This window comes from Oncorhynchus tshawytscha, unplaced genomic scaffold, assembly GCF_018296145.1.
Source record: "Oncorhynchus tshawytscha isolate Ot180627B unplaced genomic scaffold, Otsh_v2.0 Un_contig_881_pilon_pilon, whole genome shotgun sequence".
Taxonomy (NCBI): domain Eukaryota; kingdom Metazoa; phylum Chordata; class Actinopteri; order Salmoniformes; family Salmonidae; genus Oncorhynchus; species Oncorhynchus tshawytscha.
Genome location: NW_024609695.1, coordinates 95,001 through 120,430, shown reverse-complemented (window position 1 = coordinate 120,430; position 25,430 = coordinate 95,001). Strand labels below are relative to the sequence as shown.

At 47.4% G+C, this 25,430-nt stretch overlaps 1 protein-coding gene across 1 annotated transcript in view; it reads left to right on the top strand.

The window, feature by feature from the left end:
• LOC112241667 (sodium/hydrogen exchanger 5-like) overlaps positions 1-25,430 on the top strand; it is a 109,667-nt gene that overhangs the window by 24,515 nt on the left and 59,722 nt on the right. Inside the window, 3 exon segments of the mRNA XM_042317007.1 lie at positions 22,149-22,310; positions 22,431-22,571; positions 25,359-25,430. The exon segment at positions 25,359-25,430 is cut by the window's right edge and continues 92 nt beyond it. Coding sequence (XP_042172941.1) covers positions 22,149-22,310; positions 22,431-22,571; positions 25,359-25,430 — 375 coding nt within the window.

The following is a 25,430-nucleotide window of genomic DNA, read 5'->3' as shown; positions in this document are numbered from 1 at the left end:
CCTCTCTGGGCAGCCAGGTTTACCAGCCTGTCCTCTCTGGGCAGCCAGGTCTACCAGCCTGTCCTCTCTGGGCAGCCAGGTCTACCAGCCTGTCCTCTCTGGGCAGCCAGGTCCAGGTCCTCTCTGGGCACCAGCCTGTCCTCTCTGGGCAGCCAGGTCTACCAGCCTGTCCTCTCTGGGCCAGGTCTACCAGACTGTGCTCGCTGAGTCTGTACATAGTTAGTGTTTTCCATCAATCACGGTGGTCAGATAGTCTGCAACCATCTACTCTCTGTTTTAGAGCCAAAAGCATTGAAGCATTTTTGTGTGATTTCTTTTCCAATAGGTGATATATATTTTTGCTTTGGAGCAGGCCAGATTGTCTGTGCTGTCCTGAGGGAGACTTGTCTGGGTTGGTAGTGGTTAGTTTATTGGGCCTTGGAACCAGGTGGCTGATGGGACTCTTCTCTCCAGTCACCTCTTGGAGGTTGAGGGCTTTGTAATGGGGGACGGGGGTCATGTGTTTTTAAATTATTGTAACATTTGGTGACTCTTTTCTGGATATTAATCAGAAGAGGGAATTGGCCTGATTCTGTTGCTAGGAGTTTTTCCCCACACTGCCATATAGTGGACCCCACACTGCCATATAGTGGACCCCACACTGCCATATAGTGGACCCCACACTGCCATATAGTGGACCCCACACTGCCATATAGTGGACCCCATACTGCCATATAGTGGACCCCACACTGCCATATAGTGGACCCCACACTGCCATATAGTGGACCCCATACTGCCATATAGTGGACCCCACACTGCCATATAGTGGACCCCACACTGCCATATAGTGGACCCCACACTGCCATATAGTGGACTATCAGTGTATTAGAGGAGGGGCAGCAGTATAGTGCTGATCAGTGTATTAGAGGAGGAGGAGCAGTATAGAGCTGATCAGTGTATTAGAGGAGGAGGGGGCAGCAGTATAGAGCTGATCAGTGTATTAGAGGAGGAGGAGGCAGCAGTATAGAGCTGATCAGTGTATTAGAGCTGGAGGAGGCAGTATAGAGCTGATCAGTGTATTAGAGGAGGAGGAGGCAGTATAGAGCTGATCAGTGTATTAGAGGAGGAGGAGGAGGGGTAACAGCAGTATAGAGCTGATCAGTGTATTAGAGGAGGAGGGGGCAGTATAGAGCTGATCAGTGTATTAGAGGAGGAGGGGGCAGCAGTATAGAGCTGATCAGTGTATTAGAGGAGGAGGGGGCAGTATAGAGCTGATCAGTGTATTAGAGGAGGAGGGGCAGCAGTATAGAGCTGATCAGTGTATTAGAGGAGGAGGAGGCAGTATAGAGCTGATCAGTGTATTAGAGGAGGAGGGGGCAGCAGTATAGCGCTGATCAGTGTATTGGAGGAGGCAGTATAGAGCTGATCAGTGTATTAGAGGAGGAGGAGGCAGCAGTATAGAGCTGATCAGTGTATTAGAGGAGGAGGCAGTATAGAGCTGATCAGTGTATTAGAGGAGGAGGCAGCAGTATAGAGCTGATCAGTGTATTAGAGGAGGAGGGGGCAGCAGTATAGAGCTGATCAGTGTATTAGAGGAGGAGGGGGCAGTATAGAGCTGATCAGTGTATTAGAGGAGGAGGAGGGGGCAGCAGTATAGAGCTGATCAGTGTATTAGAGGAGGAGGGGGCAGTATAGAGCTGATCAGTGTATTAGAGGAGGAGGAGGGGGCAGTATAGAGCTGATCAGTGTATTAGAGGAGGAGGCAGCAGTATAGAGCTGATCAGTGTATTAGAGGAGGGGGGGCAGTATAGAGCTGATCAGTGTATTAGAGGAGGAGGCAGCAGTATAGAGCTGATCAGTGTATTAGAGGAGGGGGCAGCAGTATAGAGCTGATAAGTGTATTAGAGGAGGAGGCAGCAGTATAGAGCTGATCAGTGTATTAGAGGATGAGGGGGCAGCAGTATAGAGCTGATCAGTGTATTAGAGGAGGAGGCAGCAGTATAGAGCTGATCAGTATATTAGAGGAGGAGGAGGAGGCAGCAGTATAGAGCTGATCAGTGTATTAGAGGAGGAGGGGGCAGTATAGAGCTGATCAGTGTATTAGAGGAGGAGGAGGCAGCAGTATAGAGCTGATCAGTGTATTAGAGGAGGAGGCGGCAGCAGTATAGAGCTGATCACTGTATTAGAGGAGGAGTCAGTATAGAGCTGATCAGTGTATTAGAGGAGGAGGAGGCAGCAGTATAGAGCTGATCAGTGTATTAGAGGAGGAGGAGGGGGCAGCAGTATAGAGCTGATCAGTGTATTAGAGGAGGAGGCAGTATAGAGCTGATCAGTGTATTAGAGGAGGAGGGGGCAGCAGTATAGAGCTGATCAGTGTATTAGAGGAGGAGGAGGCAGCAGTATAGAGCTGATCAGTGTATTAGAGGAGGAGGAGGAGGCAGTATAGAGCTGATCAGTGTATTAGAGGAGGAGGAGGCAGCAGTATAGAGCTGATCAGTGTATTAGAGGAGGAGGAGGGGGCAGCAGTATAGAGCTGATCAGTGTATTAGAGGAAGAGGAGGCAGTATAGAGCTGATCAGTGTATTAGAGGAGGAGGAGGAGGAGGCAGTATAGAGCTGATCAGTGTATTAGAGGAGGAGGAGGCAGTATAGAGCTGATCAGTGTATTAGAGGAGGAGGGGGCAGCAGTATAGAGCTGATCAGTGTATTAGAGGAGGAGGAGGCAGCAGTATAGAGCTGATCAGTGTATTAGAGGAGGAGGAGGCAGTATAGAGCTGATCAGTGTATTAGAGGAGGAGGAGGCAGTATAGAGCTGATCAGTGTATTAGAGGAGGAGGAGGAGGGGGCAGCAGTATAGAGCTGATCAGTGTATTAGAGGAGGAGGGGGCAGTATAGAGCTGATCAGTGTATTAGAGGAGGAGGGGGCAGCAGTATAGAGCTGATCAGTGTATTAGAGGAGGAGGCGGCAGTATAGAGCTGATCAGTGTATTAGAGGAGGAGGGGGCAGCAGTATAGAGCTGATCAGTGTATTAGAGGAGGAGGAGGCAGTATAGAGCTGATCAGTGTATTAGAGGAGGAGGGGTTAGCAGTATAGAGCTGATCAGTGTATTAGAGGAGGAGGAGGCAGTATAGAGCTGATCAGTGTATTAGAGGAGGAGGAGGCAGCAGTATAGAGCTGATCAGTGTATTAGAGGAGGAGGATAGAGTATAGAGCTGATCAGTGTATTAGAGGAGGAGGCAGTATAGAGCTGATCAGTGTATTAGAGGAGGAGGCAGTATAGAGCTGATCAGTGTATTAGAGGAGGAGGAGGCAGCAGTATAGAGCTGATCAGTGTATTAGAGGAGGAGGGGGCAGCAGTATAGAGCTGATCAGTGTATTAGAGGAGGAGGAGGCAGCAGTATAGAGCTGATCAGTGTATTAGAGGAGGAGGAGGCAGTATAGAGCTGATCAGTGTATTAGAGGAGGAGGAGGAGGCAGCAGTATAGAGCTGATCAGTGTATTAGAGGAGGAGGCAGTATAGAGCTGATCAGTGTATTAGAGGAGGGGCAGAGCTGATCAGTGTATTAGAGGAGGGGGCAGCAGTATAGAGCTGATCAGTGTATTAGAGGAGGAGGAGGCAGCAGTATAGAGCTGATCAGTGTATTAGAGGAGGAGGAGGAGGAGGCAGCAGTATAGAGCTGATCAGTGTATTAGAGGAGGAGGGGGCAGCAGTATAGAGCTGATCAGTGTATTAGAGGAGGAGGATGCAGCAGTATAGAGCTGATCAGTGTATTAGAGGAGGAGGATTCAGCAGTATAGAGCTGATCAGTGTATTAGAGGAGGAGGAGGCAGCAGTATAAAGCTGATCAGTGTATTAGAGGAGGAGGCAGTATAGAGCTGATCAGTGTATTAGAGGAGGAGGGGGCAGCAGTATAGAGCTGATCAGTGTATTAGAGGAGGAGGAGGCAGCAGTATAGAGCTGATCAGTGTATTAGAGGAGGAGGAGGCAGCAGTATAGAGCTGATCAGTGTATTAGAGGAGGAGGAGGCAGTATAGAGCTGATCAGTGTATTAGAGGAGGAGGGGGGCAGCAGTATAGAGCTGATCAGTGTATTAGAGGAGGAGGAGGCAGCAGTATAGAGCTGATCAGTGTATTAGAGGAGGAGGCAGTATAGAGCTGATCAGTGTATTAGAGGAGGGGGCAGCAGTATAGAGCTGATCAGTGTATTAGAGGAGGAGGAGGCAGCAGTATAGAGCTGATCAGTGTATTAGAGGAGGAGGAGGCAGCAGTATAGAGAGCTGATCAGTGTATTAGAGGAGGAGGAGGAGGCAGCAGTATAGAGCTGATCAGTGTATTAGAGGAGGAGGCAGCAGTATAGAGCTGATCAGTGTATTAGAGGAGGAGGCAGCAGTATAGAGCTGATCAGTGTATTAGAGGAGGAGGCAGCAGTATAGAGCTGATCAGTGTATTAGAGGAGGAGGAGGAGGCAGCAGTATAGAGCTGATCAGTGTATTAAAGGAGGAGGGGGCAGCAGTATAGAGCTGATCAGTGTATTAGAGGAGGAGGCAGTATAGAGCTGATCAGTGTATTAGAGGAGGAGGAGGAGGCAGCAGTATAGAGCTGATCAGTGTATTAGAGGAGGAGGGGGCAGCAGTATAGAGCTGATCAGTGTATTAGAGGAGGAGGCAGCAGTATAGAGCTGATCAGTATATTAGAGGAGGAGGAGGAGGCAGCAGTATAGAGCTGATCAGTGTATTAGAGGAGGAGGGGGCAGTATAGAGCTGATCAGTGTATTAGTTAAGGAGGAGGAGGCAGCAGTATAGAGCTGATCAGTGTATTAGAGGAGGAGGAGGAGGCAGCAGTATAGAGCTGATCACTGTATTAGAGGAGGAGTCAGTATAGAGCTGATCAGTGTATTAGAGGAGGAGGAGGCAGCAGTATAGAGCTGATCAGTGTATTAGAGGAGGAGGAGGGGGCAGCAGTATAGAGCTGATCAGTGTATTAGAGGAGGAGGCAGTATAGAGCTGATCAGTGTATTAGAGGAGGAGGGGGCAGCAGTATAGAGCTGATCAGTGTATTAGAGGAGGAGGAGGCAGCAGTATAGAGCTGATCAGTGTATTAGAGGAGGAGGAGGCAGTATAGAGCTGATCAGTGTATTAGAGGAGGAGGAGGCAGCAGTATAGAGCTGATCAGTGTATTAGAGGAGGAGGAGGGGGCAGCAGTATAGAGCTGATCAGTGTATTAGAGGAAGAGGAGGCAGTATAGAGCTGATCAGTGTATTAGAGGAGGAGGAGGAGGAGGCAGCAGTATAGAGCTGATCAGTGTATTAGAGGAGGAGGAGGCAGTATAGAGCTGATCAGTGTATTAGAGGAGGAGGGGGCAGCAGTATAGAGCTGATCAGTGTATTAGAGGAGGAGGAGGCAGCAGTATAGAGCTGATCAGTGTATTAGAGGAGGAGGAGGCAGTATAGAGCTGATCAGTGTATTAGAGGAGGAGGAGGCAGTATAGAGCTGATCAGTGTATTAGAGGAGGAGGAGGAGGGGGCAGCAGTATAGAGCTGATCAGTGTATTAGAGGAGGAGGGGGCAGTATAGAGCTGATCAGTGTATTAGAGGAGGAGGGGGCAGTATAGAGCTGATCAGTGTATTAGAGGAGGAGGCGGCAGTATGGAGCTGATCAGTGTATTAGAGGAGGAGGGGCAGCAGTATAGAGCTGATCAGTGTATTAGAGGAGGAGGAGGCAGTATAGAGCTGATCAGTGTATTAGAGGAGGAGGGGGCAGCAGTATAGAGCTGATCAGTGTATTAGAGGAGGAGGAGGCAGTATAGAGCTGATCAGTGTATTAGAGGAGGAGGAGGCAGCAGTATAGAGCTGATCAGTGTATTAGAGGAGGAGGAAGTATAGAGCTGATCAGTGTATTAGAGGAGGAGGCAGTATAGAGCTGATCAGTGTATTAGAGGAGGAGGCAGTATAGAGCTGATCAGTGTATTAGAGGAGGAGGGGCAGCAGTATAGAGCTGATCAGTGTATTAGAGGAGGAGGAGGCAGCAGTATAGAGCTGATCAGTGTATTAGAGGAGGAGGAGGCAGTATAGAGCTGATCAGTGTATTAGAGGAGGAGGAGGAGGCAGCAGTATAGAGCTGATCAGTGTATTAGAGGAGGAGGCAGTATAGAGCTGATCAGTGTATTAGAGGAGGGGCAGCAGTATAGAGCTGATCAGTGTATTAGAGGAGGGGGCAGCAGTATAGAGCTGATCAGTGTATTAGAGGAGGAGGAGGCAGCAGTATAGAGCTGATCAGTGTATTAGAGGAGGAGGAGGGAGGCAGCAGTATAGAGCTGATCAGTGTATTAGAGGAGGAGGGGGCAGCAGTATAGAGCTGATCAGTGTATTAGAGGAGGAGGATGCAGCAGTATAGAGCTGATCAGTGTATTAGAGGAGGAGGATTCAGCAGTATAGAGCTGATCAGTGTATTAGAGGAGGAGGAGGCAGCAGTATAAAGCTGATCAGTGTATTAGAGGAGGAGGCAGCAGTATAGAGCTGATCAGTGTATTAGAGGAGGAGGGGGCAGCAGTATAGAGCTGATCAGTGTATTAGAGGAGGAGGAGGCAGCAGTATATAGCTGATCAGTGTATTAGAGGAGGAGGAGGCAGCAGTATAGAGCTGATCAGTGTATTAGAGGAGGAGGAGGCAGTATAGAGCTGATCAGTGTATTAGAGGAGGAGGGGCAGCAGTATAGAGCTGATCAGTGTATCAGAGGAGGAGGAGGCAGCAGTATAGAGCTGATCAGTGTATTAGAGGAGGAGAGGAGGCAGTATAGAGCTGATCAGTGTATTAGAGGAGGGGGCAGCAGTATAGAGCTGATCAGTGTATTAGAGGAGGAGGAGGCAGCAGTATAGAACTGATCAGTGTATTAGAGGAGGAGGAGGAGGCAGCAGTATAGAGCTGATCAGTGTATTAGAGGAGGAGGAGGAGGCAGCAGTATAGAGCTGATCAGTGTATTAGAGGAGGAGGCAGCAGTATAGAGCTGATCAGTGTATTAGAGGAGGAGGCAGCAGTATAGAGCTGATCAGTGTATTAGAGGAGGAGGCAGCAGTATAGAGCTGATCAGTGTATTAGAGGAGGAGGAGGCAGCAGTATAGAGCTGATCAGTGTATTAAAGGAGCAGGGGGCAGTATAGAGCTGATCAGTGTATTAGAGGAGGAGGCAGTATAGAGCTGATCAGTGTATTAGAGGAGGAGGAGGAGGAGGCAGCAGTATAGAGCTGATCAGTGTATTAGAGGAGCAGGGGTTAGCAGTATAGAGCTGATCAGTGTATTAGAGGAGGAGGAGGAGGCAGCAGTATAGAGCTGATCAGTGTATTAGAGGAGGAGGAGGAGGAGGCAGCAGTATAGAGCTGATCAGTGTATTAGAAGAGGAGGAGGAGGCAGCAGTATAGAGCTGATCAGTGTATTAGAGGAGGAGGAGGAGGAGGCAGCAGTATAGAGCTGATCAGTGTATTAGAGGAGGTGGGGGCAGCAGTATAGAGCTGATCAGTGTATTAGAGGAGGAGGAGGAGGCAGCAGTATAGAGCAGATCAGTGTATTAGAGGAGGAGGCAGCAGTATAGAGCTGATCAGTGTATTAGAGGAGGGGGCAGCAGTATAGAGCTGATCAGTGTATTAGAGGAGGAGGAGGCAGCAGTATAGAGCTGATCAGTGTATTAGAGGAGGAGGAGGCAGCAGTATAGAGCTGATCAGTGTATTAGAGGAGGAGGAGGCAGCAGTATAGAGCTGATCAGTGTATTAGAGGAGGAGGAGGAGGCAGCAGTATAGAGCTGATCAGTGTATTAGAGGAGGAGGAGGAGGCAGCAGTATAGAGCTGATCAGTGTATTAGAGGAGGAGGGCAGCAGTATAGAGCTGATCAGTGTATTAGAGGAGGAGGAGGAGGCAGCAGTATAGAGCTGATCAGTGTATTAGAGGAGGAGGAGGCAGTATACAGCTGATCAGTGTATTAGAGGAGGAGGGGGCAGTATAGAGCTGATCATTGTATTAGAGGAGGAGGAGGCATCAGTATAGAGCTGATCAGTGTATTAGAGGAGGAGGAGGCAGCAGTATAGAGCTGATCATTGTATTAGAGGAGGAGGGGGCAGTATAGAGCTGATCAGTGTATTAGAGGAGGAGGCAGCAGTATAGAGCTGGTCAGTGTATTAGAGGAGGAGGAGGCAGTATAGAGCTGATCAGTGTATTAGAGGAGGAGGAGGCAGTATAGAGCTGATCAGTGTATTAGTGGAGGAGGAGGCAGCAGTATAGAGCTGATCAGTGTATTAGAGGAGGAGGAGGCAGTATAGAGCTGATCAGTGTATTAGAGGAGGAGGAGGAGGCAGCAGTATAGAGCTGATCAGTGTATTAGAGGAGGAGGAGGCAGTATAGAGCTGATCAGTGTATTAGAGGAGGAGGAGGAGGCAGCAGTATAGAGCTGATCAGTGTATTAGAGGAGGAGGAGGACGCAGCAGTATAGAGCTGATCAGTGTATTAGAGGAGGAGGGGGCAGCAGTATAGAGCTGATCAGTGTATTAGAGGAGGAGGGGGCAGCAGTATAGCGCTGATCAGTGTATTAGAGGAGGAGGCAGTATAGAGCTGATCAGTGTATTAGAGGAGGAGGCAGCAGTATAGAGCTGATCAGTGTATTAGAGGAGGAGGAGGAGGAGGCAGCAGTATAGAGCTGATCAGTGTATTAGAGGAGGAGGAGGAGGCAGCAGTATAGAGCTGATCAGTGTATTAGAGGAGGAGGAGGCAGTATACAGCTGATCATTGTATTAGAGGAGGAGGAGGCAGCAGTATAGAGCTGATCAGTGTATTAGAGGAGGAGGGGGCAGTATAGAGCTGATCAGTGTATTAGAGGAGGAGGCAGCAGTATAGAGCTGGTCAGTGTATTAGAGGAGGAGGAGGCAGTATAGAGCTGATCAGTGTATTAGAGGAGGAGGAGGAGGCAGTATAGAGCTGATCAGTGTATTAGTGGAGGAGGAGGCAGCAGTATAGAGCTGATCAGTGTATTAGAGGAGGAGGAGGCAGTATAGAGCTGATCAGTGTATTAGAGGAGGAGGAGGAGGCAGCAGTAGAGCTGATCAGTGTATTAAAGGAGGAGGAGGAGGCAGCAGTATAGAGCTGATCAGTGTATTAGAGGAGGAGGAGGACGCAGCAGTATAGAGCTGATCAGTGTATTAGAGGAGGAGGGGGCAGCAGTATAGAGCCGATCAGTGTATTAGAGGAGGAGGGGGCAGCAGTATAGCGCTAATCAGTGTATTAGAGGAGGAGGCAGTATAGAGCTGATCAGTGTATTAGAGGAGGAGGCAGCAGTATAGAGCTGATCAGTGTATTAGAGGAGGAGGAGGCAGTATAGAGCTGATCAGTGTATTAGAGGAGGAGGAGGCAGTATAGAGCTGATCAGTGTATTAGAGGAGGAGGAGGGGCAGCAGTATAGAGCTGATCAGTGTATTAGAGGAGGATGGGGCAGTATAGAGCTGATCAGTGTATTAGAGGAGGAGGGGGCAGTATAGAGCTGATCAGTGTATTAGAGGAGAAGGGTGCAGCAGTATAGAGCTGATCAGTGTATTAGAGGAGGAGGGGGAAGTATAGAGCTGATCAGTGTATTAGAGGAGGAGGAGGCAAGGCCTGCTGTGAGACATCAGACATCAGAGAGAGCAGAGATAGAACAGGCCCACACACACACACACAACAGGCCCACACAAACAAACACACACACACACACACACACACAACAGGCCCACACAAACAAACACACACACCAGGCCCACACTAACACACACACACACCAGGCTAACACACACACACACACCAGGCCCACACTAACACACACACACACACACACACACCAGGCTAACACACACACACACACACACCAGGCTAACACACACACACACCACCCGTACACCCACCCAGCCACACAGCAGTCCTAGTTGAAATAGTAAAGATGCCGTCCAGAAGAAGCCCTCAGTGCTGAATATCATTCTGGACTTGTTCCTCTTTATGGAACTACTGGCCCAAACACACACCTGGTTTTTATGTGTCCTTATAAATGTGGTTTTTATGTGTCCTTATAAATGTGGTTTTTATGTGTCCTTATCAATGTGGTTTTTATGTGTCCTTATAAATGTGGTTTTTATGTGTCCTTATAAATGTGGTTTTTATGTGTCCTTATAAATGTGGTTTTTATGTGTCCTTATAAATGTGTTTTTTATGTGTCCTTATAAATGTGGTTTTTATGTGTCCTTATAAATGTGTTTTTTATGTGTCCTTATAAATGTGGTTTTTATGTGTCCTTATAAATGTGGTTTTTATGTGTCCTTATAAATGTGGTTTTTATGTGTCCTTATAAATGTGGTTTTTATGTGTCCTTATAAATGTGGTTTTTATGTGTCCTTATCAATGTGGTTTTTATGTGTCCTTATAAATGTGGTTTTTATGTGTCCTTATAAATGTGGTTTTTATGTGTCCTTATAAATGTGGTTTTTATGTGTCCTTATCAATGTGGTTTTTATGTGTCCTTATAAATGTGGTTTTTATGTGTCCTTATAAATGTGGTTTTTATGTGTCCTTATAAATGTGGTTTTTATGTGTCATAACACATTTTTTTAAATGTATTTAAACATTATTTTTATGATGCAAGTCATTATTTACAATGACGGTCTACCCCGGCCAAACACTAACCAGGACGACGCTGGGCCAATTGTGCACCGCCCTATGGGACTCCCAATCACTGCCGGTTGTGATACAGCCTGGAATCGAACCAGGGTCTGTAGTGACGCCTCTAGCACTGAGATGCAGTGCCTTAGACCGCTGTGATACAGCCTGGATTGGAACCAGGGTCTGTAGTGACGCCTCTAGCACTGAGATGCAGTGCGTTAGACCGCTGTGTTACAGCCTGGAATTGAACCAGGGTCTGTAGTGACGCCTCTAGCACTGAGATGCAGTGCGTTAGACCGCTGTGTTACAGCCTGGAATTGAACCAGGGTCTGTAGTGACGCCTCTAGCACTGAGATGCAGTGCCGTAGACCATTGTGTACAGCCTGGAATCGAACCAGGGTCTCTAGTGACGCCTCTAGCACTGAGATGCGCAGTGCCTTAGACCACTGTGATACAGTCTGGAATCGAACCAGGGTCTGTAGTGACACCTCTAGCACTGAGATGCAGTGCCTTAGACCGCTGTGATACAGCCTGGAATCAAACCAGGGTCTGTAGTGCCTTAGACCACTGTGATACAGCCCGGGTTTGAACCAGGGTCTGTAGTACCTTAGACCACTGTGATACAGCCTGGAATCGAACCAGGGTCTGTAGTACCTTAGACCACTGCTCCCGTCAGGAGCCCCTAAACGTGGTTTAATGTGTTGTGATAAACGTGTAGCTCGCTAGTCAGTTTAGCAGAGGGGCAGCTGGTACTGTTGATGATGACATGGAAATGTAGGTGTGGGTGTGAACTGTGTGTGTGTGTGGGGGGGGAGTCGGTCATCAGAGAGAGCAGAGATAGAACAGGCCCACACACACACACACACCAGGCCCACACAGACACACACACACACACACACACACCCAGGCCCACACTAACACACACATACACACACCAGGCTCACACACCAGGCACAAACATCACTAACACACAAACATCACTAAACACACACATCACTAACACACACACACAGTGGCCATGAGCTGAGCTCTACATGAGTGATGTCATACTAACTAGGCAGCACAGCTCTTATACCTCATTACGGCCTGATTACCGATTACCATAGTAACCCCTTACTGTTAGGGAACACCAGGAGGTTTCCATAGTAACCCCTTACTGTTAGGGAACACCGGGAGGTTTCCATAGTAACCCCTTACTGTTAGGGAACACCAGGAGGTTTCCATAGTAACCCCTTACTGTTAGGGAACACTAGGAGGTTTCCATAGTAACCCCTTACTGTTAGGGAACGCCAGGAGGTTTCCATAGTAACCCCTTACTGTTAGGGAACGCCAGGAGGTTTCCATAGTAACCCCTTACTGTTAGGGAACGCCAGGAGGTTTCCATAGTAACCCCTTACTGTTAGGGAACGCCAGGAGGTTTCCATAGTAACCCCTTACTGTTAGGGAACACCATGAGGTTTCCATAGTAACCCCTTACTGTTAGGGAACACCAGGAGGTTTCCATATGCTGGGTTCTCTACCTCAGTCTCAGTATCTCAGACACTGTCCACTACATTGAAGTGTTGGGTTCTCTACCTCAGTATCTCAGACACTGTCCACTACATTGAAGTGTTGGGTTCTCTACCTCAGTATCTCAGACACTGTCCACTACATTGAAGTGTTGGGTTCTCTACCTCAGTCTCAGTATCTCAGACACTGTCCACTACATTGAAGTGTTGGGTTCTCTACCTCCGTATCTCAGACACTGTCCACTACATTGAAGTGTTGGGTTCTCTACCTCAGTATCTCAGACACTTTTCTTTCCCTGCCGTGCTGTGGCACCACAATGTCTGGGACAGATTAGGTAGGGCCCCATAGGGACCTCTGAATAGATGGGACAGATTAGGTAGGGCCCCATTGGGACCTCTGAATAGATGGGACAGATTAGGTAGGGTCCCATTGGGACCTCTGAATAGATGGAACAGATTAGCTAGGGCCCCATTGGGACCTCTGAATAGATGGAACAGATTAGCTAGGGCGCCATTTGGGACCTCTGAATAGATGGGACAGATTAGGTAGGACGCCATTGGGACCTCTGAATAGATGGGACAGATTAGGTAGGACGCCATTGGGACCTGAATAGATGGGACAGATTAGGTAGGACGCCATTGGGACCTCTGAATAGATGGGACAGATTAGGTAGGACGCCATTGGGACCTCTGAATAGATGGGACAGATTAGGTAGGACGCCATTGGGACCTCTGAATAGATGGGACAGATTAGGTAGGGCCCCATTGGGACCTCTGAATAGATGGGACAGATTAGGTAGGACGCCATTGGGACCTCTGAATAGATGGGACAGATTAGGTAGGGCCCCATTGGGACCTCTGAATAGATGGGACAGATTAGGTAGGACGCCATTGGGACCTCTGAATAGATGGGACAGATTAGGTAGGGCCTCATTGGGACCTCTGAATAGATGGGACAGATTAGGTAGGGTGCCATTTGGGACCTCTGAATAGATGGGACAGATTAGGTAGGGCCCCATTGGGACCTCTGAATAGATGGGACAGATTAGGTAGGGCCCCATTGGGACCTCTGAATAGATGGGACAGATTAGGTAGGACGCCATTGGGACCTCTGAATAGATGGGACAGATTAGGTAGGACGCCATTGGGACCTCTGAATAGATGGGACAGATTAGGTAGGGCCCCATTGGGACCTCTGAATAGATGGGACAGATTAGGTAGGACGCCATTGGGACCTCTGAATAGATGGGACAGATTAGGTAGGGCCCCATAGGGACCTCTGAATAGATGGGACAGATTAGGTAGGGCCCCATTGGGACCTCTGAATAGATGGGACAGATTAGGTAGGGCCCCATTGGGACCTCTGAATAGATGGGACAGATTAGCTAGGGCGCCATTTGGGACCTCTGAATAGATGGGACAGATTAGGTAGGGCCCCATTGGGACCTCTGAATAGATGGGACAGATTAGGTAGGACGCCATTGGGACCTCTGAATAGATGGGACAGATTAGGTAGGACGCCATTGGGACCTCTGAATAGATGGGACAGATTAGGTAGGGCCCCATTGGGACCTCTGAATAGATGGGACAGATTAGGTAGGGCCCCATTGGGACCTCTGAATAGATGGGACAGATTAGGTAGGACGCCATTGGGACCTCTGAATAGATGGGACAGATTAGGTAGGACGCCATTGGGACATCTGAATAGATGGGACAGATTAGGTAGGGCCCCATTGGGACCTCTGAGTAGATGGGACAGATTAGGTAGGATGCCATTGGGACCTCTGAATAGATGGGACAGATTAGGTAGGGCCCCATTGGGACCTCTGCCATGTAGCTCTACTGTGTGTGTGTGTGTGTGTGTGTGTGTGTGTGTGTGTGTGTGTGTGTGTGTGTGTGTGTGTGTGTGTGTGTCAGTGTCATACATTTCATCAGTGGATTTCAAATTCCATCTCCAAGGGAACCCACTTCATCTATCGCTGTTCAGCTTCCTTCTCTTCTGTGTTCGTTCTGTTTGGTAATGCAGCAGATGGCTGTCTGGGGTCTTGGCGACAGTGATGAGAACAGACTGATAACTGATATACTGTAGCTGATGTGATAGTGTTGACAGTAGTGATGAGAACAGACTGATAACTGATATACTGTAGCTGATGTGATAGTGTTGACAGTAGTGATGAGAACAGACTGATAACTGATGTACTGTAGCTGATGTGATAGTGTTGACAGTAGTGATGAGAACAGACTGATAACTGATGTACTGTAGCTGATGTGATAGTGTTGACAGTAGTGATGAGAACAGACTGATATACTGTAGCTGATGTGATAGTGTTGACAGTAGTGATGAGAACAGACTGATATACTGTAGCTGATGTGATAGTGTTGACAGTAGTGATGAGAACAGACTGATAACTGATATACTGTAGCTGATGTGATAGTGTTGACAGTAGTGATGAGAACAGACTGATAACTGATGTACTGTAGCTGATGTGATAGTGTTGACAGTAGTGATGAGAACAGACTGATGTACTGTAGCTGATGTGATAGTGTTGACAGTAGTGATGGAACAAGAGAACAGACTGATAACTGATGTACTGTAGCTGATGTGATAGTGTTGACAGTAGTGATGAGAACAGACTGATAACTGATGTACTGTAGCTGATGTGATAGTGTTGACAGTAGTGATGAGAACAGACTGATAACTGATGTACTGTAGCTGATGTGATAGTGTTGACAGTAGTGATGAGAACAGACTGATAACTGATGTACTGTAGCTGATGTGATAGTGTTGACAGTAGTGATGAGAACAGACTGATATACTGTAGCTGATGTGATAGTGTTGACAGTAGTGATGAGAACAGACTGATAACTGATGTACTGTAGCTGATGTGATAGTGTTGACAGTAGTGATGAGAACAAGAGAACAGACTGATAACTGATATACTGTAGCTGATGTGATAGTGTTGACAGTAGTGATGAGAACAGACTGATATACTGTAGCTGATGTGATAGTGTTGACAGTAGTGATGAGAACAGACTGATAACTGATGTACTGTAGCTGATGTGATAGTGTTGACAGAAGTGATGAGAACAGACTGATAACTGATATACTGTAGCTGATGTGATAGTGTTGACAGTAGTGATGAGAACAGACTGATATACTGTAGCTGATGTGATAGTGTTGACAGTAGTGATGAGAACAGACTGATAACTGATGTACTGTAGCTGATGTGATAGTGTTGACAGTAGTGATGAGAACAAGAGAACAGACTGATAACTGATATACTGTAGCTGATGTGATAGTGTTGACAGTAGTGATGAGAACAGACTGATAACTGATGTACTGTAGCTGATGTGATAGTGTTGACAGTAGTGATGAGAACAGACTGATAACTGATATACTGTAGCTGATGTGATAGTGTTGACAGTAGTGATGAGAACAGACTGATAACTGATATACTGTAGCTGATGTGATAGTGTTGACAGTAGTGATGAGAACAGACTGATAACTGATATACTGTAGCTGATGTGATAGTGTTGACAGTAGTGATGGAACAAGAGAACAGACTGATAACTGATATACTGTAGCTGATGTGATAGTGTTGACAGTAGTGATGAGAACAGACTGATAACTGATGTACTGTAGCTGATGTGATAGTGTTGACAGTAGTGATGAGAACAGACTGATAACTGATGTACTGTAGCTGATGTGATAGTGTTGACAGTAGTGATGAGAACAGACTGATATACTGTAGCTGATGTGATAGTGTTGACAGTAGTGATGAGAACAGACTGATAACTGATATACTGTAGCTGATGTGATAGTGTTGACAGTAGTGATGAGAACAGACTGATAACTGATGTACTGTAGCTGATGTGATAGTGTTGACAGTAGTGATGAGAACAAGAGAACAGACTGATAACTGATATACTGTAGCTGATGTGATAGTGTTGACAGTAGTGATGGAACAAGAGAACAGACTGATATACTGTAGCTGATGTGATAGTGTTGACAGTAGTGATGAGAACAGACTGATAACTGATATACTGTAGCTGATGTGATAGTGTTGACAGTAGTGATGAGAACAGACTGATAACTGATATACTGTAGCTGATGTGATAGTGTTGACAGTAGTGATGAGAACAGACTGATATACTGTAGCTGTAGTGATAGTGTTGACAGTAGTGATGAGAACAGACTGATAACTGATGTACTGTAGCTGATGTGATACTGTTGACAGTAGTGATGAGAACAGACTGATAACTGATGTACTGTAGCTGATGTGATAGTGTTGACAGTAGTGATGAGAACAGACTGATAACTGATATACTGTAGCTGATGTGATAGTGTTGACAGTAGTGATGAGAACAGACTGATAACTGATGTACTGTAGCTGATGTGATAGTGTTGACAGTAGTGATGAGAACAGACTGATAACTGATATACTGTAGCTGATGTGATAGTGTTGACAGTAGTGATGAGAACAGACTGATATACTGTAGCTGATGTGATAGTGTTGACAGTAGTGATGAGAACAGACTGATAACTGATGTACTGTAGCTGATGTGATAGTGTTGACAGTAGTGATGAGAACAAGAGAACAGACTGATAACTGATATACTGTAGCTGATGTGATAGTGTTGACAGTAGTGATGAGAACAGACTGATATACTGTAGCTGATGTGATAGTGTTGACAGTAGTGATGAGAACAGACTGATAACTGATGTACTGTAGCTGATGTGATAGTGTTGACAGAAGTGATGAGAACAGACTGATAACTGATATACTGTAGCTGATGTGATAGTGTTGACAGTAGTGATGAGAACAGACTGATATACTGTAGCTGATGTGATAGTGTTGACAGTAGTGATGAGAACAGACTGATAACTGATGTACTGTAGCTGATGTGATAGTGTTGACAGTAGTGATGGAACAAGAGAACAGACTGATAACTGATATACTGTAGCTGATGTGATAGTGTTGACAGTAGTGATGAGAACAGACTGATAACTGATGTACTGTAGCTGATGTGATAGTGTTGACAGTAGTGATGAGAACAGACTGATAACTGATATACTGTAGCTGATGTGATAGTGTTGACAGTAGTGATGAGAACAGACTGATAACTGATATACTGTAGCTGATGTGATAGTGTTGACAGTAGTGATGGAACAAGAGAACAGACTGATAACTGATATACTGTAGCTGATGTGATAGTGTTGACAGTAGTGATGAGAACAGACTGATAACTGATGTACTGTAGCTGATGTGATAGTGTTGACAGTAGTGATGAGAACAGACTGATAACTGATGTACTGTAGCTGATGTGATAGTGTTGACAGTAGTGATGAGAACAGACTGATATACTGTAGCTGATGTGATAGTGTTGACAGTAGTGATGAGAACAGACTGATAACTGATGTACTGTAGCTGATGTGATAGTGTTGACAGTAGTGATGAGAACAGACTGATAACTGATGTACTGTAGCTGATGTGATAGTGTTGACAGTAGTGATGAGAACAGACTGATAACTGATATACTGTAGCTGATGTGATAGTGGTGACAGTAGTGATGGAACAAGAGAACAGACTGATAACTGATGTACTGTAGCTGATGTGATAGTGTTGACAGTAGTGATGAGAACAGACTGATATACTGTAGCTGATGTGATAGTGTTGACAGTAGTGATGAGAACAGACTGATAACTGATATACTGTAGCTGATGTGATAGTGTTGACAGTAGTGATGAGAACAGACTGATATACTGTAGCTGATGTGATAGTGTTGACAGTAGTGATGAGAACAGACTGATAACTGATATACTGTAGCTGATGTGATAGTGTTGACAGTAGTGATGAGAACAGACTGATAACTGATGTACTGTAGCTGATGTGATAGTGTTGACAGTAGTGATGAGAACAGACTGATAACTGATATACTGTAGCTGATGTGATAGTGTTGACAGTAGTGATGGAACAAGAGAACAGACTGATATACTGTAGCTGATGTGATAGTGTTGACAGTAGTGATGAGAACAGACTGATAACTGATGTACTGTAGCTGATGTGATAGTGTTGACAGTGGTGATGAGAACAGACTGATATACTGTAGCTGATGTGATAGTGTTGACAGTAGTGATGAGAACAGACTGATATACTGTAGCTGTAGTGATAGTGTTGACAGTAGTGATGAGAACAGACTGATAACTGATGTACTGTAGCTGATGTGATACTGTTGACAGTAGTGATGAGAACAGACTGATAACTGATGTACTGTAGCTGATGTGATAGTGTTGACAGTAGTGATGAGAACAGACTGATAACTGATATACTGTAGCTGATGTGATAGTGTTGACAGTAGTGATGAGAACAGACTGATAACTGATGTACTGTAGCTGATGTGATAGTGTTGACAGTAGTGATGAGAACAGACTGATAACTGATATACTGTAGCTGATGTGATAGTGTTGACAGTAGTGATGAGAACAGACTGATATACTGTAGCTGATGTGATAGTGTTGACAGTAGTGATGAGAACAGACTGATAACTGATGTACTGTAGCTGATGTGATAGTGTTGACAGTAGTGATGAGAACAAGAGAACAGACTGATAACTGATATACTGTAGCTGATGTGATAGTGTTGACAGTAGTGATGAGAACAGACTGATATACTGTAGCTGATGTGATAGTGTTGACAGTAGTGATGAGAACAGACTGATAACTGATGTACTGTAGCTGATGTGATAGTGTTGACAGAAGTGATGAGAACAGACTGATAACTGATATACTGTAGCTGATGTGATAGTGTTGACAGTAGTGATGAGAACAGACTGATATACTGTAGCTGATGTGATAGTGTTGACAGTAGTGATGAGAACAGACTGATAACTGATGTACTGTAGCTGATGTGATAGTGTTGACAGTAGTGATGAGAACAAGAGAACAGACTGATAACTGATATACTGTAGCTGATGTGATAGTGTTGACAGTAGTGATGAGAACAGACTGATAACTGATGTACTGTAGCTGATGTGATAGTGTTGACAGTAGTGATGAGAACAGACTGATAACTGATATACTGTAGCTGATGTGATAGTGTTGACAGTAGTGATGAGAACAGACTGATAACTGATATACTGTAGCTGATGTGATAGTGTTGACAGTAGTGATGGAACAAGAGAACAGACTGATAACTGATATACTGTAGCTGATGTGATAGTGTTGACAGTAGTGATGAGAACAGACTGATAACTGATGTACTGTAGCTGATGTGATAGTGTTGACAGTAGTGATGAGAACAGACTGATAACTGATGTACTGTAGCTGATGTGATAGTGTTGACAGTAGTGATGAGAACAGACTGATATACTGTAGCTGATGTGATAGTGTTGACAGTAGTGATGAGAACAGACTGATAACTGATGTACTGTAGCTGATGTGATAGTGTTGACAGTAGTGATGAGAACAGACTGATAACTGATGTACTGTAGCTGATGTGATAGTGTTGACAGTAGTGATGAGAACAGACTGATAACTGATATACTGTAGCTGATGTGATAGTGTTGACAGTAGTGATGAGAACAGACTGATATACTGTAGCTGATGTGATAGTGTTGACAGTAGTGATGAGAACAGACTGATATACTGTAGCTGTAGTGATAGTGTTGACAGTAGTGATGAGAACAGACTGATAACTGATGTACTGTAGCTGATGTGATACTGTTGACAGTAGTGATGAGAACAGACTGATAACTGATGTACTGTAGCTGATGTGATAGTGTTGACAGTAGTGATGAGAACAGACTGATAACTGATATACTGTAGCTGATGTGATAGTGTTGACAGTAGTGATGAGAACAGACTGATAACTGATATACTGTAGCTGATGTGATAGTGTTGACAGTAGTGATGAGAACAGACTGATAACTGATGTACTGTAGCTGATGTGATAGTGTTGACAGTAGTGATGAGAACAGACTGATAACTGATATACTGTAGCTGATGTGATAGTGTTGACAGTAGTGATGAGAACAGACTGATAACTGATGTACTGTAGCTGATGTGATAGTGTTGACAGTAGTGATGAGAACAGACTGATATACTGTAGCTGTAGTGATAGTGTTGACAGTAGTGATGGAACAAGAGAACAGACTGATAACTGATATACTGTAGCTGATGTGATAGTGTTGACAGTAGTGATGAGAACAGACTGATAACTGATGTACTGTAGCTGATGTGATAGTGTTGACAGTAGTGATGAGAACAGACTGATAACTGATATACTGTAGCTGATGTGATAGTGTTGACAGTAGTGATGAGAACAGACTGATAACTGATATACTGTAGCTGATGTGATAGTGTTGACAGTAGTGATGAGAACAAGAGAACAGACTGATAACTGATATACTGTAGCTGATGTGATAGTGTTGACAGTAGTGTGTTGACAGTAGTGATGGTGAAAAAACACACAATGTCTTTGAAAAGTGTTCAGACCCCTTGACTTTTTTAAACATTTTGTTATGTTGCAGCCTTATAATAAAAATGATCAAATATTTTTTTTAATCAGCAATCTACACACAATACCCTATAATGACAAAGCGAAAACCGGTTTTTAGAATTATTTGCAAATGTATCGAAATGTATCAAAATCAGAAATACCTTATTTCCATAAATATGGTGCCTCCTATTTCCATTGATCATCCTTTAGAGCCTGGTGCTATCTGATGTGATTCTGCTGGGCCTGGTACCATCTGATGTGAATCTACTGGGCCTGGTACTATCTGATGTGATTCTGCTGGGCCTGGTGTTATCTGATGTGATTCTACTGGGCCTGGTACTATCTGATGTGATTCTCCTGGGCCTGGTACTATCTGATGTGATTCTCCTGGGCCTGGTACTAGCTGATGTGATTCTGCTGGGCCTGGTACCATCTGATGTGATTCTGCTGGGCCTGGTACCATCTGATGTGATTCTGCTGGGCCTGGTACCATCTGATGTGATTCTGCTGGACCTGATACTATCTGATGTGATTCTGCTGGGCCTGGTACTATCTGATGTGATTCTGCTGGGCCTGGTACTACCTGATGTGATTCTGCTGGGCCTGGTACTATCTGATGTGATTCTGCTGGGCCTGGTACTATCTGATGTGATTCTGCTGGGCCTGGTACTATCTGATGTGATTCTATTGGGCCTGGTACTATCTGATGTGATTCTGCTGGGCCTGGTACTATCTGATGTGATTCTATTGGGCCTGGTACTATCTGATGTGATTCTGCTGGGCCTGGTACTATCTGATGTGATTCTGCTGGGCCTGGTACTATCTGATGTGATTCTATTGGGCCTGGTACTATCTCATGTGATTCTGCTGGGCCTGGTACCATCTGATGTGATTCTGCTGGGCCTGGTACTATCTGATGTGATTCTGCTGGGCCTGGTACCATCTGATGTGTGTTACCTATATGATAGCTATGTTTAAATGTGTCTGTGTTCCTCTCCTCTCTCCTTTCTTCTACTGTCATATGTCCTCTCCTCTCCTCTCCTCTCCTCTCCTCTCCTCTCCTCTCCTCTCCTCCCTCTCTCTCTCCTCTCCTCTCCTCTCCTCTCCTCTCCTCTCTCCTCTCCTCTCCTCTCCTCTCGTCTCGTCTCGTCTCGTCTCGTCTCCTCTCTCTCCTCTCATTTCGTCTCCTCTCCTCCTCTCCTGTCCTCTCCTTCTCCCTATCCTCTCTCCTCCCCTCCCCCCTCCCTCCTCTCCTCCTCTCTCCTCCCCTCCCTCCTCCTCTCCCCCTCCCTCCTCCCTCTCCCCTCTCCCCCTCTCCCCTCTCTCTCTCCTCTCCCTCCCTCCCTCCCTCCCCTCCTCTCCTCTCCTCTCCCTCTCCTCTCCTCCTCTCCTCTCCTCTCTCCCCCTCCTCCTCTCCTCTCCCTCCCCTCCCCTCCCCCCCTCCCCCTCTCTCTCCTCTCCTCCTCCTCCCCTCCTCCTCCCCTCCCCCTCTCTCCCTCTCCAGTGTTCCACTTCTCTCAGCGGTTCACCACAGTGGTCCCAGAGAGCTGTATGTTGATCTTACTGGGCCTGGTACTGGGTGGCATCGTACTGCTGACCAGTAAGAAACAGCTGTACCAGCTAGAGCCTGGCCTCTTCTTCCTCTTCCTCCTGCCAACCATCGTAGGTAGGTGCCTTCTCTCTGGGGGGGATCTCAATCTGCATTTCCCTCCATTCCTCACAAGTTAACAGGCCATTATACTCTGTATCCTGTGCATATGACAGATCATTTTCTGCATTGATTTAGGTGACGCCGGGTATTTCATGCCCGCAAGGCTCTTCTTTGACAATCTGGGAGCCATCTTACTGTATGCTGTGGTGGGGACTCTCTGGAATGCCTTCTGCACAGGCTTCTGCCTCTACGGGGTCAAACTGCTGGGGGTCATAGGTGAGTCAAGCTGCTGGGGGTCAGGGGTGAGTCAAGCTGCTGGGGATCATAGGTGAGTCAAGCTGCTGGGGGTCAGGGGTGAGTCAAGCTGCTGGGGATCATAGGTGAGTCAAGCTGCTGGGGGTCAGGGGTGAGTCAAGCTGCTGGGGGTTCAGGGGTGAGTCAAGCTGCTGGGGGTCATAGGTGAGTCAAGCTGCTGGGGGTCAGGGGTGAGTCAAGCTGCTGGGGATCATAGGTGAGTCAAGCTGCTGGGGGTCAGGGGTGAGTCAAGCTGCTGGGGGTTCAGGGGTGAGTCAAGCTGCTGGGGGTCATAGGTGAGTCAAGCTGCTGGGGGTCGGGTGAGTCAAGCTGCTGGGGGTTCAGGGGTGAGTCAAGCTGCTGGGGGTCAGGGGTGAGTCAAGCTGCTGGGGGTCAGGGGTGAGTCAAGCTGCTGGGGGTCAGGGGTGAGTCAAACTGCTGGGGGTCAGGGGTGAGTCAAGCTGCTGGGGGTCAGGGGTGAGTCAAGCTGCTGGGGGTCATAGGTGAGTCAAGCTGCTGGGGGTCAGGAGTGAGTCAAGCTGCTGGGGGTCAGGAGTGAGTCAAGCTGCTGGGGGTCAGGGGTGAGTCAAGCCGCTGGGGGAGTCAGAGGTGAGTCAAGCTGCTGGGGGTCAGAAGTGAGTCAAGCTGCTGGGGGTCATAGGTGAGTCAAGCCACTGGGGGGGTCAGAGGTGAGTCAAGCTGCTGTGGGTCAGAGTTGAGTCAAGCTGCTGGGGGTCAGAGGTGAGTCAAGCTGCTGGGGGGTCAGAGGGGGGTCAAACTGCTGGGGATCATAGGTGAGTCAAGCTGCTGGGGGTCAGAGGTGAGTCAAGCTGCTGGGGGTCAGAGGTGAGTCAAGCCGCTGGGGGGTCAGAGGTGAGTCGAGCTGCTGGGGGTCAGGGGTGAGTCAAGCTGCTGGGGGTCAGGGGTGAGTCAAGCCGCTGGGGAGTCATAGGTGAGTCAAGCTGCTGGGGGTCAGAGGTGAGTCAAGCTGCTGGGGGTCATAGGTGAGTCAAGCCACTGGGGGGTCAGAGGTGAGTCAAGCTGCTGTGGGTCAGAGGTGAGTCAAGCTGCTGTGGGTCAGAGGTGAGTCAAGCTGCTGTGGGTCAGAGGTGAGTCAAGCCGCTGGGGAGTCAGAGGTGAGTCAAGCTGCTGGGGGTCAGGGGTGAGTCAAGCTGCTGGGGGTCAGGAGTGAGTCAAGCTGCTGGGGGTCAGGGGTGAGTCAAGCTGCTGGGGGTCAGGAGTGAGTCAAGCTGCTGGGGGTCAGAGGTGAGTCAAGCTGCTGGGGGTCATAGGTGAGTCAAGCCACTGGGGGGTCAGAGGTGAGTCAAGCTGCTGTGGGTCAGAGGTGAGTCAAGCTGCTGTGGGTCAGAGGTGAGTCAAGCTGCTGGGGGTCAGAGGTGAGTCAAGCTGCTGGGGGTCAGAGGTGAGTCAAGCTGCTGGGGGGTCAAACTGCTGGGGATCATAGGTGAGTCAAACTGCTGGGGGTCAGAGGTGAGTCAAGCTGCTGGGGGTCAGAGGTGAGTCAAGCTGCTGGGGGGTCAAACTGCTGGGGATCATAGGTGAGTCAAACTGCTGGGGGTCAGAGGTGAGTCAAGCTGCTGGGGGTCAGAGGTGAGTCAAGCCGCTGGGGGGTCAGAGGTGAGTCGAGCTGCTGGGGGTCAGGGGTGAGTCAAGCTGCTGGGGGTCAGGGGTGAGTCAAGCCGCTGGGGGGTCAGAGGTGAGTCAAGCCGCTGGGTGGTCAGAGGTGTGTCAAGCTGCTGGGGGTCAGAGGTGAGTCAAGCTGTTGGGGGTCAGAGGTGAGTCAAGCTGTTGGGGGTCAGAGGTGAGTCAAGCTGTTGGGGGTCAGAGGTGAGTCAAGCTGCTGGGGGTCAAAGGTGAGTAAAGCTGCTGGGGGTCAGAGGTGAGTCAAGCTGCTGGGGGTCAGAGGTGAGTCAAGCCGCTGTGGGTCAGAGGTGAGTCAAGCCGCTGGGGGTCAGATGTGTCTCTGTTCAGACCAGAAGGTTCAGGCAGGTCTGATGTGTCTCTGTTCAGACCAGAAGGTTCAGGCAGGTCTGATGTGTCTCTGTTCAGACCAGAAGGTTCAGGCAGGTCTGATGTGTCTGTTCAGACCAGAAGGTTCAGGCAGGTCTGATGTGTCTCTGTTCAGACCAGAAGGTTCAGGCAGGTCTGATGTGTCTGTTCAGACCAGAAGGTTCAGGCAGGTCTGATGTGTCTCTCTGTTTAGACCATGAGGTTCAGGCAGGTCTGATGTGTCTCTGTTCAGACCAGAAGGTTCAGGCAGGTCTGATGTCTCTCTGTGTTCAGACCAGAAGGTTCAGGCAGGTCTGATGTCTCTCTGTGTTCAGACCAGAAGGTTCAGGCAGGTCTGATGTGTCTCTCTGTGTTCAGACCAGAAGGTTCAGGCAGGTCTGATGTCTCTCTGTGTTCAGACCAGAAGGTTCAGGCAGGTCTGATGTGTCTCTCTGTGTTCAGACCAGAAGGTTCAGGCAGGTCTGATGTCTCTCTGTGTTCAGACCAGAAGGTTCAGGCAGGTCTGATGTGTCTCTCTGTGTTCAGACCAGAAGGTTCAGGCAGGTCTGATGTGTCTCTCTGTGTTCAGACCAGAAGGTTCAGGCAGGTCTGATGTGTCTCTCTGTGTTCAGACCAGAAGGTTCAGGCAGGTCTGATGTGTCTCTCTGTGTTCAGACCAGAAGGTTCAGGCAGGTCTGATGTCTCTCTGTGTTCAGACCAGAAGGTTCAGGCAGGTCTGATGTGTCTCTCTGTGTTCAGACCAGAAGGTTCAGGCAGGTCTGATGGAGTTCCTGTTGTTTGGAGCATTGATCTCTGCGGTGGACCCAGTGG